At 45.9% G+C, this 17,917-nt stretch overlaps 1 protein-coding gene across 1 annotated transcript in view; it reads right to left on the bottom strand.

Annotated features, from left to right (window-relative positions):
• LOC106586107 (E3 ubiquitin-protein ligase HECW2) overlaps nucleotides 1-17,917 on the bottom strand; it is a 73,631-nt gene that overhangs the window by 35,190 nt on the left and 20,524 nt on the right. Inside the window, exons 2-15 of the mRNA XM_082968864.1 lie at nucleotides 14,997-15,819; nucleotides 12,739-12,846; nucleotides 11,716-11,810; nucleotides 11,458-11,527; nucleotides 10,201-10,370; nucleotides 9,661-9,800; nucleotides 9,294-9,394; nucleotides 8,303-9,162; nucleotides 7,148-7,427; nucleotides 6,780-6,872; nucleotides 5,929-6,079; nucleotides 5,605-5,711; nucleotides 5,318-5,442; nucleotides 4,788-4,973 (exon numbers count right to left, since the gene is read on the bottom strand). Coding sequence (XP_082824990.1) covers nucleotides 4,788-4,973; nucleotides 5,318-5,442; nucleotides 5,605-5,711; nucleotides 5,929-6,079; nucleotides 6,780-6,872; nucleotides 7,148-7,427; nucleotides 8,303-9,162; nucleotides 9,294-9,394; nucleotides 9,661-9,800; nucleotides 10,201-10,370; nucleotides 11,458-11,527; nucleotides 11,716-11,810; nucleotides 12,739-12,846; nucleotides 14,997-15,390 — 2,880 coding nt within the window. The 5' untranslated portion in view covers nucleotides 15,391-15,819. The remainder of the gene's footprint in view (nucleotides 1-4,787; nucleotides 4,974-5,317; nucleotides 5,443-5,604; nucleotides 5,712-5,928; nucleotides 6,080-6,779; nucleotides 6,873-7,147; nucleotides 7,428-8,302; nucleotides 9,163-9,293; nucleotides 9,395-9,660; nucleotides 9,801-10,200; nucleotides 10,371-11,457; nucleotides 11,528-11,715; nucleotides 11,811-12,738; nucleotides 12,847-14,996; nucleotides 15,820-17,917) is intronic.

Here is a 17,917-nt window from a genome sequence, read left to right as displayed (position 1 = left end):
GATTGTGGAGGCCAGGTCATCTGATGCAGCACTCCATCACTCTCCTTGGTCAAATAGCCCTTACAAAGCCTGGAGGTGTGTTGGGTCATTGTCCTGTAGAAAAACAAATGACAGTCCCACTAAGCCTAAACCAGATGGGATGGCGTATCGCTACAGAATGCTGTGGTAGCCATGCTCATTAAGGGTGCCTTGAATTCTAAATAAATCAGTGTCACCAGCAAATCACCCCCACACCTCCATGCTTCGCGGTGGGAACCAAACATGTGGAGATCATCCGTTCACCTACTCGGCATCTCACAAAGACATGACGATGGGAACCAAAAATGTCAAATTTGGACTCAGACCAAAAGGACAGATTTCCACCGGTCTAATGTCCATTGCTCGTGTTTTTTGAACCAAGCAAGTCTGGTCTTACTGGTGTCCTTTAGTAGTGGTTTCTTTGCAGCAATTCAAACATGAAGGCCTGATTCACGCAGTCTCCTCTGAACAGTTGATGTTGAGATGAACTCTGAAGAATTTATTTGGGCTGCAAATTCTGAGGCTGGTAACTCTTATGAAGTTATCCTCTGCAGCAGAGGTAACTCTGGGTCTTCCTTTCCTTTGGCGGTCTTAATGAGAGCCAGTTTCATCATAGAGCGTGATGGTTTTTGCGACTGCACTTGAAGAAAATGTCAAAGGTCTTGAAATGTTCCGGATTGACTGACCTTCATGTCTCAAAGTAATGATGGACTGCTCGATGAAGATGGTGCTGATGGAGATGACAGCATCGCGACTAGCTCTTAGGAAACTGCAGCATTTAGTTTTTTTATGTACTATTTTTACATTATTAGCTCAGGAAATGTTTTGTCATTACATACAGCCGGCAAGAATTATTGGATATTAGATCACCGATAACTCACCAGAACTACCAGTATTACGACTTTCCTGGAGCAGATCCTTTGTTCACTCTCTCCAGAGCAATTTAACTTATTCCAGAGGCCGACCCAAAACATTGCCAGCGGAGGAGAGGCACTCGAGGTGGCCTGCTGGCTCAACCTAGGAGGCGCGCACACCACCCACCACTTCTGAGTATTTTACTCGCCAATGTTCAGTCTTTGGATAAAAGAAGTTGAGCTTAGAGCAAGGATTTCTTTCCAGAGAGACATTGGGGCCTGTAACATACTTTGTTTCACAGAAACATGGCTCTCTCAGGACACTGTCAGAGTCCGTAAAGCCAGCAGGATTTTCAGTACATTGCGCAGACAGGAATAAATATCTTTGGGAAGCCGAAGGGCAGAGGGGTGTGTTTCATGATTAATGACTCATGGTGTAATTCTAGGAACATACAGGAACTCAAGTCCTTTTGTTCACCCAACCTAGAATACCTCACAATTAAATGTTGACCATATTATCTCCCAAGAGAATTCTCCTCCGTCATCGCCACGGCCGTTTACATCCCACCTCAAACCGAAACCGACGGCCCTCAAAAGAACTTCACTGGACTTTATGCAAACTGGAAACCACATACCCCGAGGCTGCATTTATTGTAGCTGGGGATTTTAAAAGCAAATCTGAGGACTAGGCTGCCAAGGCTCTATCAACATGCTGACTGTCCTACCTGAGCTACGACTGTAAGACTCTCAACCATTGCTATACAAACAGGCCCTCCCCCGCCCTACTTTCGGCAAATCTGTCCACAACTCCATCTTGCTCCTCCCGTCCTATAGGTGTAACCGATGTGAAATGGCTAGTTAGTTAGCGGTGGTGCACGCTAATAGCATTTCAGTCAGTGACGTCACTCGCTCTGAGACTTGAAGTAGGGTTTCCCCTTGCGTTGCAAGGGCCGCGGCTTTTGTGGCGCGATGGGTAACGATGCTTCGTGGGGTGTCAGTTGTTGATGTGTGCAAGGGTCCCTGGTTCGAGCCCAGGTTGGGGCGAAGAAAGGGACGGAACCTACACTGTTACATAGGCAGAAACAAGAAGTGCCCATGCTTCGTACTATTCAAAGCTGGTCTGACCAATCGGAATCTATGCTTCAGGATTGTTTTGATCACGTGGACTGGGATATGTTCTGGGTAGCTTGTGAGAAAATAATCTAGACGCATATACGGATACGGTGACTGAGTTTATAAGGAAGTGTATAGGAAATGTAGTACCCACGTTGACTATTAAAACCTACCCTAACCAGAAACCGTGGATAGATGGTAGCATTCATGCAAAACTGAAAGCGTGAACCACCGCATTTAACCATGGCAAGGCAACAAGTAATATGGCAGAATATAAACACTGTAGTTATTCACTCCGCAAGGCAACCAAACAAGCTAAATGTCAGTATAGAGATAAAGTGGAGTTGCAATTTAACGGCTCAGACCCGAGACGTATGTAGCAGGGACTACAGAGAATCACAGACTACAAAAGGAAAACCAGCCACGTCGCCGAAACTGACATCTTGCTTCTAGATAGGCTAAACCCGTTCTTCGCACGCTTTGAGGATAACAGTGCCACCGACGTGGCCCGCTACAAAGGGCTGTGGGCTCTTCCTCTCCGTGGCAGATGTGAGTAAAACATTTAAACGTGTTAACCCACGCAAGGCTGCCGGGCCCAGACGGCACCCCTAGCTGCATCCTCAAAGCATGTGCAGACCAGCTGGCTGGAGTGTTTACGGACATATTCAATCTCTCCCCATCCCAGTCTGCTGCACTCACATGCTTCAAGATGGCCACCATTGTTCCTGTACCCAAGAAGGCAAAGGTAACTTAATGACTATCGCCCCATAGCACTCACCTCTGTCATCATGAATTGCTTTGAGAGACTAGTCAAGGATTATATCACCTCTATATTACCTGCCACCCTACACCCACTTCAATTTGCTTACCGCCCCAATAGATCCACAGATGATGCAATCGCCATCACTCTGCACACTGCCCTATCCCATCTGGACAAGTGGAATACCTATGTAAGAATGCTGTTTATTGACTATAGCTCAGCATTCAACACCATAGTACCCTCCAAGCTCATCATTAAGCTCAAGGCCCTGGGTCTGAACCCCACCCTGTGCAACTGGGTCCTGGACTTCCTGATGGGCCACCCCCCGGTGGTGAAGGTAGGAAACATCACCTCCACTCCGCTGATCCTCAACACTGGGGCCCCACAAGGGTGCATGCTCAGCCCCCTCCTGTACTCCCTGTTCACCCATGACTGGGTGGCCAAGCACGCCTCCAACTCAATCATAAAGTTTGCACACGACAACAGTAGTAGGCTTGATTACCAACGATGACAAGACAGCCTACAGGGAATAGGTGAGGGCTCTGGGAGTGTGGTGCCTGGAAAACAGCCTCTCACTCAACGTCAACAAAGCAAGATGATCGTGGACTTCAGGAAACAGCAGAGGGAGCACCCCCTTTTCTACATCGACGGGACTGCAATGGAGAAGGTGGAAAACTTCAAGTTCCTTGGCGTAAACATCACTGACAAACTGAAATGGTCCACCCACACAGTCAGTGTGGTGAAGAAGGCGCAACAGCCTCTTCAACCTCAGGAGGCTAAAGAAATTTGGCTTGTCACCTAAAACTTTTACAGATGCACAATTGAAAGCATCCTGTCGGGCTGTATCAACGTCTGGTACGGCAACTGCACCGCCCACAACCGCAAGGCTCTCCAGAGGGTGGTATGGTCTGCCCAATGCATTACCGGGGAAAAATACCCACCCTCCAGGACCCAATGTCACAGGAAGGCCAAAAAGATCATCAAGGACACCCGAGCCACTGCCTGTTCACCCCACTATCATCCAGAAGGCGAGGTCAGTACAGGTGCATCAAAGCTGGGACAGTGAGAGTGAAAAACAGCTTCTATCTGAAGGCAATCAAACTGTTAAACAGCCATCACTAGCACATTAGAGGCTGTTGCCTATAGGCATAGACTAGAAATCACTGGCCATTTTAAGGAATAGAACACCAGTCACTTTAATAATGTTCACATGTCTGGAATTACTCATCTCATATGTATATACTGTTTTCTATACTATTCTAAGGTATCTCATTCACTTAAAGTTTACATATCTTGCATTACTCATATGTATATACTGTTTTCTATACTATTCTACTGAATCTTAGTCCGTTCCGCTCTGACGTCGCTCATCCATATGTATATAGCCTTAATTCATTCCTGCTTAGATTTGTGTGCATTGGGTATATGTTGTGTAATTTGTTAGATATTACTGCACTGTTGGAGCTAGAAGCACAAGCATTTCGCTACACCCGCAATACATCTGCTAATCACGTGTATGTGACCAATAAAATTTGATTTGACTCATTTCTCTTTGCTTATTTGAGCTGTTCATGCCATAATATGGACTTGGTCTTTTACCAAATAGGGCCATCTTCTGTATACCACCCCTACCTTGTCACAACACAACTGATTGGCTCAAACGCATTAAGAAGTAAAGAAATTCCACAAATGAACTTTTAACTTGGCACACATGTTAATTGCAATGCTTTTCAGGTGACTACCTCATGAAGCTGGTTGAGAGAATGCCAAGTGTGCGCAAAACTATCATCAAGGAAAAGGGTGTCTACTTTGAAGAATCAAAAATGTATTGATTTGTTTAACACTTTTTTGGGTTGCTACATGATTCCATATGTGCTATTTCAGTTGATCTCTTCACTACTATTCTACAATATATAAAATAATACAAATAAATAAAACCCTGGAATGAGTAGGTGTCCAAACTTTTGACTGGTACTGTATATCCACACACACACCCAACTCCACTTCACCCCCCCCCACCGCCGCCACACAGTGATCCAGACCTTGCCGGTCTGGTCATGCTTCATTTCCCAGCCCCTGGGTAGCTCCAGCTGGTTGTTGGTGAACATGTTGAGGAAGGCCACCAGGTCCCGATTGTGCTGGTAACGCTCATAGTGGTGGGCGTCCCGACGCACCTTACTGATCATGTGCTTCAGGCAGGTGTTGCTCGTAAACATGCTGTAGGCACTCTGGGGAGGGAGGGAGGGAGGGAGGGAACAGACTGATGAGGACATCAAAGAGGGACATTAAATGCTGGGCTCTTCTGTAAATGGGGTTATTACTTTGAGCAAACACATTAAGGGAGAATGATGAATGAAAACCCAGGTAGCATAGCTCCTATTTATATAGCAATTAACCTGATGAAGGCAACACTTGAAGTAAACTAGAAAAGCTCTTTCCTTACCATACACACCTTTGCAGATTATTATCAACTACTGAGAGATATGACATGGTAAGGGTGACCTTGAGGGACCAAAGGTGATCCATGAGAAGGTGAAATGTGAGAGTTGAGCGCCTGTGCAGCCAGACTCACAGGGTTAGAATGCAGCACGGTGAAGAAGTCTGGGCTGCACAGGAACTTTGCACTTGGGGACTGGAGCAGCAGAGAGAGACGCGACCGAGAGCTGGAGTGACCCACTGCGCTCTCTCTCCTGTACTCTACAACAGACAAAACACAAACTGTTAGAGATGAATATATGTCGGGAAGGATGTGCATGTGTGTGTCTGTCTGTGCGTGCGCTTGTATGTGCGCACTTATGTGTGCATACCTCGTGAGAGTTATCAGTGCGTGTGTGTATGTATGTTAGTGTACAAGCCCACCAGGGATGGTCTGGGGAAGAAAGTCACTCTCTGTGGGCTCTGGCGGGAGGTCAACTGTGTTCTCCTCAGACCTCTCACTGGTCATCGTCCTCCTGATGCTCTGATATCTGACAGAAATAGAGTAAGAGGGAAAGAAGGACAGTGTGAGAAAGAGAGGAAGGGGTGCGAAGGGTTAAGGAGAGAGAGGAAATGTAGAGGATTGAAGTTACAAAAGTGTGTGTGCACCTGAGTGTGTGAGAGGTGTGAGTGTATATGTACGTACATATATGTGTGCGAGTGCATGTATATGAGCGCATGGTGTGTATGCCGCTACATGATACAGACCTGCGGTTGAGCTGCTCCATCTGTTGGATGGAGCTGGAGCGGGTCAGGCCCTGGGGAGCAGGGGGTCCGGTGGGGCGCTGCCATGTGGTGGTCCGGTTCACGTGATCGACAAAGAAAATACGACCGTGACTATCGATCCTCGCCTCCCAGTCTGAGTCGAACAAACACATGGCTTTACATTCGCAAACACACACTTAACATGAGACAGAGGTGATGTCCCAAATGGCACCCTATTTCCTTTATAGTACACTACTTTTGACCAAAGCCCGTAGGGAATAGGGTGCCATTTGGGACATAGCCACAGTCAAACTAAATTCACACATGGTTGACATACAGATGCATTCTGACAGAACCATGACATCTTGAATAGCATAAACATACCATATTTCAAATAGTATACCATTGTGTATGGAGCAGTTACAAATATAGGACAAGTCATAGATTTAGATAGACAGCTCTAATGCCCCAAAGCGTGTTTTAGCATGGGCAGTGCCATTGAGAACTGTCACCATTCTCAAGTAGATATGCAGGTCATAAGGAAAGGATCAGCCAATGAATTATACACCTGAGCAAACATTCCATAACTGCATGTGGCAGTAAATTAGCAACCTTGGTTTTATACATGTTCAGACAACACACTCCAGGGGGCAGTATGCACCCTTTCAGTTTGTCTACATACTTGTAGAAGTAATAGTCACAGAAGCCATTAAGGCACATATACAAAGAAACCCCTCTATCAGCCTCTATGGAGCCAAATATACACATTGTATCAAGCAGCCTTCTTTCTCTCCTTTTTGTCATCTTCTTTCACCTCAAATACTACATCTGTATGTATGTACAGACACACTTACTAGGAGGTAACGGTTCGTCCACTCGTTGGTATCGGTGAATGTCATGGCGCACTGAAGGGAGGCAGTGCACGGGGTGACCGTTCACTTGAGCACCTGATCATACATTCAGGAAAAGGAAGAACACATGAGCCTTTTTGTAGTTTTATGGTAATTCACTATTAGTTTCTACATGACTGGATGAATTAATTAATCACATTTAATGATAATTTCAGGTAGGGGAGTACGTGGATGCTTTGATGAATCCCACGGAAGCAAAATAGTAGTATAATGTAGTTATAATTTCATCATGTAATTTCTAAGATAATACAAGGTAAATATTAGACTAAAATAAAGCATAACAATTATTTTAAAAGGTGGTAGTTACACACCGTCCTCTCCATCTGCCTCCATGGCAACTGCATCTGAATCAACAGATACCGCCACCCCTGCGGGTCTTGGCTCCTCTCCCTCCTCATCCTGTAAGCTCCACATCCGCTCACTAATCTCCTCCCCTGGCTCCAGCTCATTGGTAGACGGAGCGTCTCCTTCAACCTCATTGGCTGACGTATGCCCGCCCCCCTCGTCGTCTACATGCTGGTGGGTGGGTGGAGTGTCAGTGAAGGAATCTCCCCCTGGGTCAATGGCAGCTACTGCCCTCTCCTCTGCCTCCTGCAAAGCCCAAAGACATCTGACAACATGAGGGCTCAATGAGGTCAGAACAGTGTTTCCCAAATGATGGGTCAGGACCAAGGATGTAATGGAGCATTAATAAATTATGTTAACACGCCTTATTTGCTTTGGTGAATAACGTTTGTGCGCCTATAACACTAAAATGACATTGTTAGTATTTGCGCTACCTGCCAGCATCATCTCGAAAGGCGTTCATGTTCACCCACCTTTTTTTTTAACCACTACTACATCTCTGGTTAGGACCCACTGGTGGGTTTGTGGTTCATTCTTTTAGAACTGCAGCTTTTTATTTTTGATACCTTACTTTGTGAGGATTTTGTTTGCTGAAACAAGGTAAGGTCCTGGCTAGAAACATTGTTTGATGTAGTGTTATATTAGCTCTGTTTTCAACCTCCGAATGAGAACCAATCCTGAAACAGGAAGACCACTCAGTGAGCAAGCAACTTTATAGCTTTAAATCCTGAATTATTCCTTTACTAAATGTCTCATGGACAGACACACATAACTGGTATCCTAGCATCTGTCAACAGACAGACGTCTAACGAGGAACTTTGTTCCAGTGAGAAGATTTTTCATCAATCTTTCGAATATCAGATGGGGAGGGGACATTTGGCCCATAGAATTGCCTGTACCTTGCAAAGAGAGCTACCGCCCTGCTTCCACTCCTCATTCTAGCATATTTTCTAACGTGTCGAACTTAATCGAGCATCAGACACAATCACGCAAGATTTTAGTTCTGGGTTTCCGTGATTGTTCCTTGACTTACTACAGATATATTACTGGTTATTTTATGTATCGCATAGAGAAGTTTTAACCACAGGTAAGATCTACTCACTGCACCACCAGTCACTCACCTCAGCCGTGGACATTGTGAATGGGCAACTCTCTGAGGAAGAGAAGACTGTCTGTGGGGCCGTTGCCATGGAGCAGGTGTCAATCGGCGACGAGGGGTTGTCAGCAGGCCCCTGGCCCTCCTCTGGCCCCTCCAGGCCCACAGCCAAAAGACTCTGGGACAGCGCCTCTGAGAAGAAAGGAACTTCCTCCACCTCCGAGAAAACATCAGGCTCTGAGGAGTCCTCGAAGTCAAGGGCCAGGTCTAACTCAGGGGCCACATCGGATTCACCACCAGGGGCACAATCTTCCCCCGTTACCACCTGCTGTTCATCCCCCGCCACCCTGGGTTCCAGCTGCTCAGGGTCAGGGTCCTGCTGTAGCTCTGGGACAATGTCTTCTTCTTCAGGCCCCTCGGGACCCCCGTTGAGCAGCAGGGGGGACCCGGGCACCGGGTAAATGTCAGTGAGCCCCGAGCGCTCCTCATCTTCGTCTGAGTCAATGTGCAGCATGGCACTGAGACGTGTGTGAGTGGGAAAGCTAGAGCGCAGCTTCGGTGAGGCGGCGCCCAGGGGCCTCTCTCCGGGGCCCTTGGGGGCCTCGATGGCATCCAGGCCTTCGCTCAGGGACCTCTGCAACCGTAGAGGGCCAGAGTAGGATTCACCCTCTGTGGTTCTGCCCTCTGTACCGCTAAAGTCCCTGTAGTCTGGGACTGGATAGGCTGTGGCCCCACCTTCCCAGGACCTCTGTGAGCCCAGGGAGCCAGTAGGGGAGGGGCCTCCAGTGACCACCCCCGGGAGTAGGTGGGGCAGATCATCGTCATCTGACGGAGTCCCAGGGGCCCCGTTATTAGGCACACCGATGATAGAGTCTGGAGAGGCCCCTGAGCATGAACGAGATCAAGGTTCATAATTTTGTAATACCTTGATTTTTATTCCATTACAATTCATCAGTGTGTACTTTAATTAGGTATTGTTGTTTACAAACACAATAAATTACAGCAATGGCCCTCACCGTCAGGTCCAGCGGATGTGAGCTCCACCCTGAACTGCATCTGGCCACTCACGTGCTCAGTGGGCAACCGTCGACACAGAGAGAAGCTCAGAGGCTGGAGACTGAGGACAGACGGACAGACAAACAAACAACCAAATGCAATTACTCAACTATAGTTAACACGCAATGATAAAGTATAGTGAACAATCAATAATTATGAACATGGGTCTAAATGAGCATCATTAAGAACACGTATGTCTTTGAGTGTGTATAAATTATTTGTTTGTTTTAAAGCACATTTTGTGTGTGTGTGTGTGTGTGTGTGTGTGTGTGTGTGTGTGTGTGTGTGTGTGTGTGTGTGTGTGCCCCCGTTTTCCAGGTTACCTACCCAGGTATTTTCTCAATCAGCCTCTGCACAGGAATGGTCAGCTGACCAAGGAAGCGTTTGATGATTGGTCGACTTTTGGCAAACTTGTCCTTCACCTCGATGTTCAGAATGTCTGTCATCAGTGCTACAAAAGTGTATTTCTACAGAGAGATGGAGAAACAGACTGTTAGCTAAGCACCATCTGACCTTTCTAAGTAAAAGTGATTTGCGGTGATCAGAGGATTAGCACCAATTTAAGTGGACAGCAACTTAATTGGAAATCTGAAGTGCAGCACCACGACCATCTGAGCAAGGAGACGCCTAGTGGGAAAGGCTCGCTCGGCTCCCCATGAACTCTATATTTAGCTAGACTCTTCAGCCATATTGATTTCAAACGTTTAATCGTTACAATATTGTAAATAATAGGGAACACATCTAGTGAGTGAACCAGTGATCTATGAGTGGAGTGAGTGTGCTCGTTTGTGTGTTTGTCTGTGCACGTGTGTGTGTGTGTGTGTGTGTGTGTGTGTGTGTGTGCGCACATGCGTGCATATAGATCACCTCTCCGCGCCACTTAGGGTTGGTGGTATTGGCGATGATGGCGGAGCGCCTCTCCTGTCCGTGGTGGCTGAAGGTGGGGAAGCCACTTCTCTTCCCAGGGTGGATGGACATCTTCAGGTAGGGATCCGGGTTGAAGAACATACCCTTCTTCAGCCCCACCGCATGCATATCTACACAGAGGAAGATCGTCATTAAATCAGGGCCTGTATATGTCAAGAGTCTCCGAGTAGGAGTGCTGACCCAGGATCAGTTTAGCTTTTTAGCTCACAATGAATAAGACTACATGGAAGGGGGGGAGGGACATCACTCCTACTCTGAGACCCACTACATACAGTACAGCCCCAGGTCCTGCTTCACTGAGCATCGTCGTCTGAGGCTTTGACAAAACAAAATTGGAGGCTAAACTGCCAACCAGAGGAGGCTATTGGGTGGAGATATAGGTGGACTGGCTTATTGTAATGTCTGGAATGGAATAGTATCAAACACATGGAAACCATGAATGTATGTTGAAGCTGCAACGCATTGGCAATAGCTGATTTATTTACCTTGTCCATTTTGGAAGGTTAAATAACATGTCAAGCCGTTTCAATAAAGGCTTTTATCTGCAACTACAGTTTTGCCAAGTCCAACTGTTAATGTCACAAGCCAGGGAAACCAAAGAGCAGCTTACCATTTGAACTCACATTGCAATCGAAGAGTTGCAGAAACTTTTGCTTTTTCACTAATTGTCCGAGGTTTATTGCAAGGGAAGGATGACATGCATACACATTAATTCGGTTCTACTTTTGCGATAGAAATCAGTGCTTCTGTTCATTTTGAAGCCAATTGCCTTCCCTGTAGCTCAGTTGGTAGAGCATGGTGTTTGCAATGCCAGGGTTGTGGGTTCGATTCCCACGGGGGGCCAGCACAGAAAAAAAAAAATGTATGAAATTGTATGAAATGTATGCATTCACTACTGTAAGTCGCTCTGGATAAGAGCGTCTGCTAAATGAGTAAATGTAATTGGAAGAAACTTTAGTCAATGATTGAGGCTGACTGTATAACTGCTTGCATGTCGGATGTTAGGAGCAATGCAAAGTTTGAACTTATTTTCAAGTGGGAATAATACATGTAAGGAGGAATAAAAAGGTCAAATAAAGAAGTAGTAGTAGATTATAATAATTAGTTAAATCATTGGAATCAGAACTATAGAGAGCACCTTTTCTAAGTCAGAGTCAATGAGGACATCTTCCTGGTTTTAGCCAAACCACAGCTCACCTGTCAAAGTAAAGCTGATTAGTTTGCGAGGATGATCTGTGGATGACTGCCCCTCACTTTGACCTTCTCCCTGAGAGACACAGAGAAGTTGAATGTAAAACACACACACACACACACACACACACACACACACACACACACACACACACACACACACACACACACACACACACACACACCACACACACACACACACACACACACACACACACACACATATATATACAACAAACCATAAACACACACAGACAGACACACCAGGACTCCAGGGTTCTTCACAGTGATGCAGGGAGTGGTTGCTCTCAGGGCTCCACTGACGCCGTGATAGTACTTGAAGCAGATCTTGGTCTCAGCTAGAGGGAAAACAGAGAGACGCATGATACGAACACCATCCCTCGTTTCTATCTTCACCCACTCTTTGGCTGGCTGCGCCTCTATTATGAGACGTGACTTGTAATATTCTTATGTAACAGGGAAGTACGTACATGGAGTAATGCAAAACGTACAAATCTTGCTCACAACTACTTGTGTTTGCATGTATTATAGAATTAACAATTCAATTAAAAGTAGTATACTGTGTAATTGCAGTATAATTCCCTTCCCATTAGTTTCCCATGGAATAATGCCACTATGGTTTTTTCCCTATAGGCCCTGCTCCAAAGTAGTGCACTACGGGACCTCCTGAGTGGCGCAGCGGTCGAAGGCACTGCATCCCAGTGCTAGAGGAATCGCTACAGATCCGGGTTAGACCTGTAGTGACAAAATGGCCCAGTGCCGTCCAGGTTACGGAGCGTTTGGCCGGCTGGGATGTCGTTGTCCCATCAAGCTCTAGCGCCTCCTTGTGGCGGCAGGGCGGATGCACGCCGACTTCGGTCGCCAGCTGTATGGCGTTTCCTCCTACACATTGGTGTGGCTGGCTTCCGGGTTATAAGCGAGCAGTGTCAAGAAGCAGTTTGGGTAAGCGAGGTTGTGTTTCGGAGGACGCAAGGCTCTTGACCTTCGCCTCTCCCGAGTCCGTATGGGAGTTGCAGCAATGCGACTAACTACCAATTGGATATCACGAAAGGTACAAAAATAAAATTGCGCACTACATAGGGAATAGGGTGCCATTTGGAATGAAACCAATGTCAATTATTAAGTATTGTATCTCCCCCTTTCTTAATCCTGTCCCATTGGACCACACTCATTACAAAGACCTTTTGAATCGTAGTTTCTACATTATACTTGATTATATTTCTCACTGTATAAATCCCACTGATGCTTTCTCTCCTCTCCTCTCACCGTCCATGAAGTAAGGCCCAGGCTCCAGCCTCCAGACGATCTGGCCCCTCTGTGTCCCATTCACCCCACGGTTCTTACAGTCCCACACATTGGATGGGCTGATTTCATCTGGGCCGGCGAACAGAAAGAAAGCTCTGTCAGTCCAGTCAGTATGTGTGTGGGGTTCTAAATGACTATATGGTTCTAAAATGTGAGTGCGTGCATGTTGTGTTCTATGAAGACATGACAGTGACAGACAAACTTCTGGATTATCGTCTAACCTTGAAAATGGTTGACCCCAAATAACATTATAATGTTATGGTCAGATGTTTATTGAACAGCACTTGTCTACGCTCCACATTGCAGCCTTATCACAGCTGTTGTTCCATGTCTGTTTACCTCATGTCATATAACCATGACAGATACTTAACTTCAGACAATTCTTCTTTAATCCATAAATGTAGTGCCTAAAATACATTCTCTACAACCTCTAACAAAGGACAAGAAATTGTAACCTACCACGGTGTTAAAACTGAGGGAATTCCGCTGTACGTAGCACTTTTGCCCCCCCCAATAATGAACCACAACTTCAGGCTGAACTGAACGAGCACGAAGCAGCACAATGAGGGGGGGAGAGAGGAGGAGGAGGTAAGGTGATATCATTGAATGTCTGCTTAGTAGTGGAAAGTGGGAGAGCACGGGGCACCCCGGGGGGATTAAGACCCTGACGCTAGTAATGAAGTGCATGATGGCCTCGTGATCGATAGCCACGTGGCCTGGCACCCTCCCTGCATGCTTTCTCTGCTTTCTCCTGTCTCTCATATTTTAACCTTACAGTGAACCATTGGGATCCTTCTTCCTTAAAGGAGGGAAGTCCAGAGAGGTCAAGGGGCGGGTGGATAGAGGATTCATGGAGCTTCTAGAGGTCGACTGACTCGTCCAACAGCCAGTTGGTATATTGGTAAACCGGTAAATGAGTATTAGAGTCAATCATAATGTGGTTGCTCTAGCTTTATGTTAAATAAATACGATAGAGTTTGTTGGCTGAATGTCTCTAGTGGGAATGCATACTTGCATAGAACCGAATTGGTCATACTGTAGTTTCAAACAATGTGTGGTTCATAATATGAACAAATATGAATATGCTAAATAAGTTGCTTTTCACTGCAACAGGGGAACATTTAGGCTTAGTAGCCTTATGCAGTGTGCCGCTTAACAGGGCTATCATGTTGGAAAACAGTTTGCGTATATATAATGACAATTTGTGCGACGTTTTGGTTCATTTTGGTGTTCGGCTGTTTCTTTTTCGGCTGTTAGCATGCACAACATATTTTCTTGAGTCAAGTCAAAGTTTGTTAGCTGTAGTCTATGCCCCTTCATCGTTGATTGGTCAACAGTACTACTGCTAGTACGAGTGGGAACTATGGACGGGATTGTTCAATGAAGTGTTTGTTGTCCTTCAACGAGAGACGACTAATTTTCATGCACGTTTTCTTACTTAAGTAGTTAGATGTAAAATTTGCAACTAAGAACTCCTCTGCAAAAAAAAAACGTTTTAAAAAATCAAGACATCTTAGATTAAGTTATCTTAGACTAATTCTGACTATTTGAGGAAGTGTATACTGGCTGTGTTGTTGCTATGGCCTCTCAAAAGGGACAAACAGTAATATTGCCGCTTTTTTCTAGTTTTCCAAGCATAGGTCTTTTAAGAGAGCATGCGTGGCACAGACATTTAAGTCACCTAGCTGAGTTCTGCTAGGAGCAAACAGAACCTAGTATGCGGGCGCCTTTATAGTACAGCAAGTCAGAAGTATTTATGTTGACTCAGGCTTCCCTTCTGTGGAATTTCAACAGCTCCAGTTTCAATGTGGACTCTGGAGTCTGCTGCATCAGAGACTTGCTATTCTCAACTCTACAAAACTAGCTAGAATCAGCCAGTCCTACAGAGCAGCTATCTGTTCAGTCAGATCAGTACAACTAGTTAATCAAAGAAACACTCCTGTTATATAATCAATGAATGTGGAACATTTTCAACTTTTGATTCCATGCTCCACCAGTAAATGGACATGTTTCTCAACTCCAGTTCATTTTTGTTTAGGCAGATACTAACACTCCTGATTCAACAAATCAATGGCTATATTATTAGTTGAGTAGTTGAATCAGGTTGTGTTCGTGCTGGACTGTGTTCGTGCTGGGGCAACCAGTACAGGTGTTCTACTTTAAAAACTTTCCTAGTTATGAACTATACCATTGTGAAATGAATATACTGAATGTCTCACCGATGTGATACAGGCCGATCCAGTCAGTGGCGTCCACCTCCTCCTTGATGTCCCAGGAGATGACCAGGTTCTGGCCCCTCCCCAGCGTGAACTCCAGTGTGGACGCAGTCAGCGACGAGCGGCTCTGCGATGTCACCAGGTCTGTGTCGCTGTTGGCCCTCGGGAGACCCATGGGGCTGCTGACCACAGAAGCCGTGTCCCTGGCGGCACCGCCTCGCTCTGCCAGGCTCCGCAGGTTCTCTGGACTGAGCGTGTGTCGCAGGTGTGGGCTGCGCCTCCGTGGTGCCGACAGGTGCTCCCGCCCCACGTGTGCAGACAATCCGTGTGCATTGTGGGGGTGGGCTGTGTGGGGATGGTTACGGGTCCTGGGAAGGACCGCGAGTGAGGGACGCATGGTGGCTGCGGAGGAGGGACCAAAGCAGGAAATTTAAGGTTTGGCAGGGTTACGGAAGATGGCAAGGTGTTGGTGGGGCACAGATAACCGAAAACCCTTGGTCTTAGTGTTTGGGTTAGGCATCAAAGATATGGTCTACCTCGGCCACTTAACTATAGCAGCTTGCTACAGCTTTAGCTTTCCGATGGTGGTGTCAGTAGTGTTTGATGTGGAGGCCACAGACCTTATCCTTCCATAGAAGCTCTGTGGTGTGTTGTACCTAAATTTCGGACCATTCTCTCTCTGGCCAATGTAAAAACAGAAGCATGTCTTGAGTGCAGTATGCCATCCAGGAGCAAAGACAGGTTGAAGACACAGCCAGCATTGTCCACTCCGCTACTCTCCAAATTGACACTGTCCAACAAGCAAAGATCAAGAGAGAGACCGGGGCTAGGAAAGAAGAGAACAAGGCAAGATGGAGGGGAAAATGAGGGACAGAGGCAGACAGACGAAGAGACACAGAAACAAACACGTCAGTATTCTTAACCGATGCCCTTCACACACACAGCAAATGTAGTGGACACTGCTGTCAAAGATCCAGTCACCTTGCCTGGCTACCAAAACGCTACACAACGCCCATGGACATTACTTTCTTCTACGCAATGAGTCTGGATTCGAGTAGCTCCCCAACAATATCTAGAATGGAAATCTATTCAGGACCGTCTGATTGGTTCCACACGTGGGTAAAGCAGTGTTTTGAAAATTCGTCATTGGCTTTGATACTCTGATTGTTTTGTACAGAACCCCTCATTTTGACACCACCACATGACTTCAATGACGGCAGTCTCCGACTGAAGTATGTAGCGAACGATAAGAGCAGCAGTAGAATTCAGTTTGAGTCGTCAAGCACCCAGTCACCAATGCAGTACTAGACGTAGCCATTCCAATTTACACACCGCGTCATTCTCTACTTCTTAAATCAACCTTCCAAATGAATCAGGAAATCTGTGTGTGTGTGTCTTAGATTGACTGCCCCAGAAAAAGGCAAGTGGAGAAAGGCAGCTGTAACTGCTTCTCTGGAAGCTCCTAATTCAGCAAAGGCCACGGGGGATATCGGGGGTGAGGACTGTCTGATTGGCTGTCGGATTCTGAACCACAGCCGTTTAGTAGGAAAAAGGGGGACATGCGACTTAATGATCCAACAGGAGCTTATTTTAGATGTGCTGAGCAACAGCCAAGGCTTTTTGAAGCTTGGGTATAATTTGAGCTAATGCTAGCGCAAGTCATTTTTGATTTGGGCCGATCTATGCTGGGCTCGTCTCGTTGGCTGGTCAGCACTATTTTAGCCGACTATGCTGTTCTGGGTGCTTGGAGACCATTGCATAGTAATGTAGCTCCTCTGTAAATTGAGGCGATTTTTAACGAGCTTAAGGGGTGCGAGCTAAATCAAGCACCTAAACTATCTGAAAGAAAACGCGTAATGTTAGGAGCCAGGTCTACAGCCTTGAAGTCAGCGATGAAGACGTGACTCCGGGATGCTGGCCTTCTATGCTGTCCAGTGTCTGTTCTCCCCCCCCCCCCCATCTTAATCTTTAAATTGGCCAGTCTGCGATATGGCTTTTTCTTTGCAACTCTGCCTAGAAAGTCAGCATCCCGGAGTCGCCTCTTCACTGTTGATGTTGAGACTGGTGTTTTGCGCATACTATTTCATAAAGCTATCAGTTGAGGACTTGTGAGGCATCTGTTTCTCAAACTAGACATTAATGTACTTGTCCTCTTGCTCAGTTGTGCACCGGGGCCTCCCACTCTTTCTATTCTGGTTAGAGACAGTTTGTGCTGTTCTGTGAAGGGAGTAGTGCAGAGTTGTACGAGATCTTCAGTTGCTTGGCAATTTCTCGCATGGAATAGCCTTCATTTCTCAGAACAAAGAATAGACTGATGAGTTTCAGAATAAAGGGCTTTGTTTCTGGCCATTTTGAGCCTGTAATCGAACCCACAAATGATGATGCTCCAGATACTCAACTAGTCTAAAGGACAGTTTTATTGCTTCTTTAAATCAGAACAACAGTTTTCAGCTGTGCTAACATAATTGCAAAAGGGTTTTCTAATGATCAATTAGCCTCTGAAAATGATAAACTTGCATTAGCTAACAACGTGCCATTGGAACACAGGAGTGATGGTTGCTGATAAATGGGCCTCTGTACGCCTACGTAGATATTCTATAAAATAAAAAGATGTGGTTTCCAGCTACAATAGCCATTTGCAACATTAACAATGTCTACACTGTATTTCTGATCAATTTGATGTTATTTTAAAATGGACAAAAAAAATTTGCTTTTCTTTCAAAAACAAGGGCATTTCTAAGTGACCCCAAACTTTTGAACGGTACTGTAGTTTAGAGTGATGTTTCTGTAATACACATGATTGCCAGTGTTCTATTAGTGACACTTAGGGTGTGGGTTGATGGTCACTAGACTTGATGCCCTAACATTATAGATTGTTCTCATATCTGTAAGTAGTGCTTGACGCCAGAGCAAGTTACTGAAGG

This window comes from Salmo salar, chromosome 25, assembly GCF_965601325.2.
Source record: "Salmo salar chromosome 25, fSalSal1, whole genome shotgun sequence".
Taxonomy (NCBI): Eukaryota; Metazoa; Chordata; class Actinopteri; order Salmoniformes; family Salmonidae; genus Salmo; species Salmo salar.
Note: the sequence above shows the minus strand (reverse complement) of the source record. Positions and strands in the feature narration are given on the sequence as shown.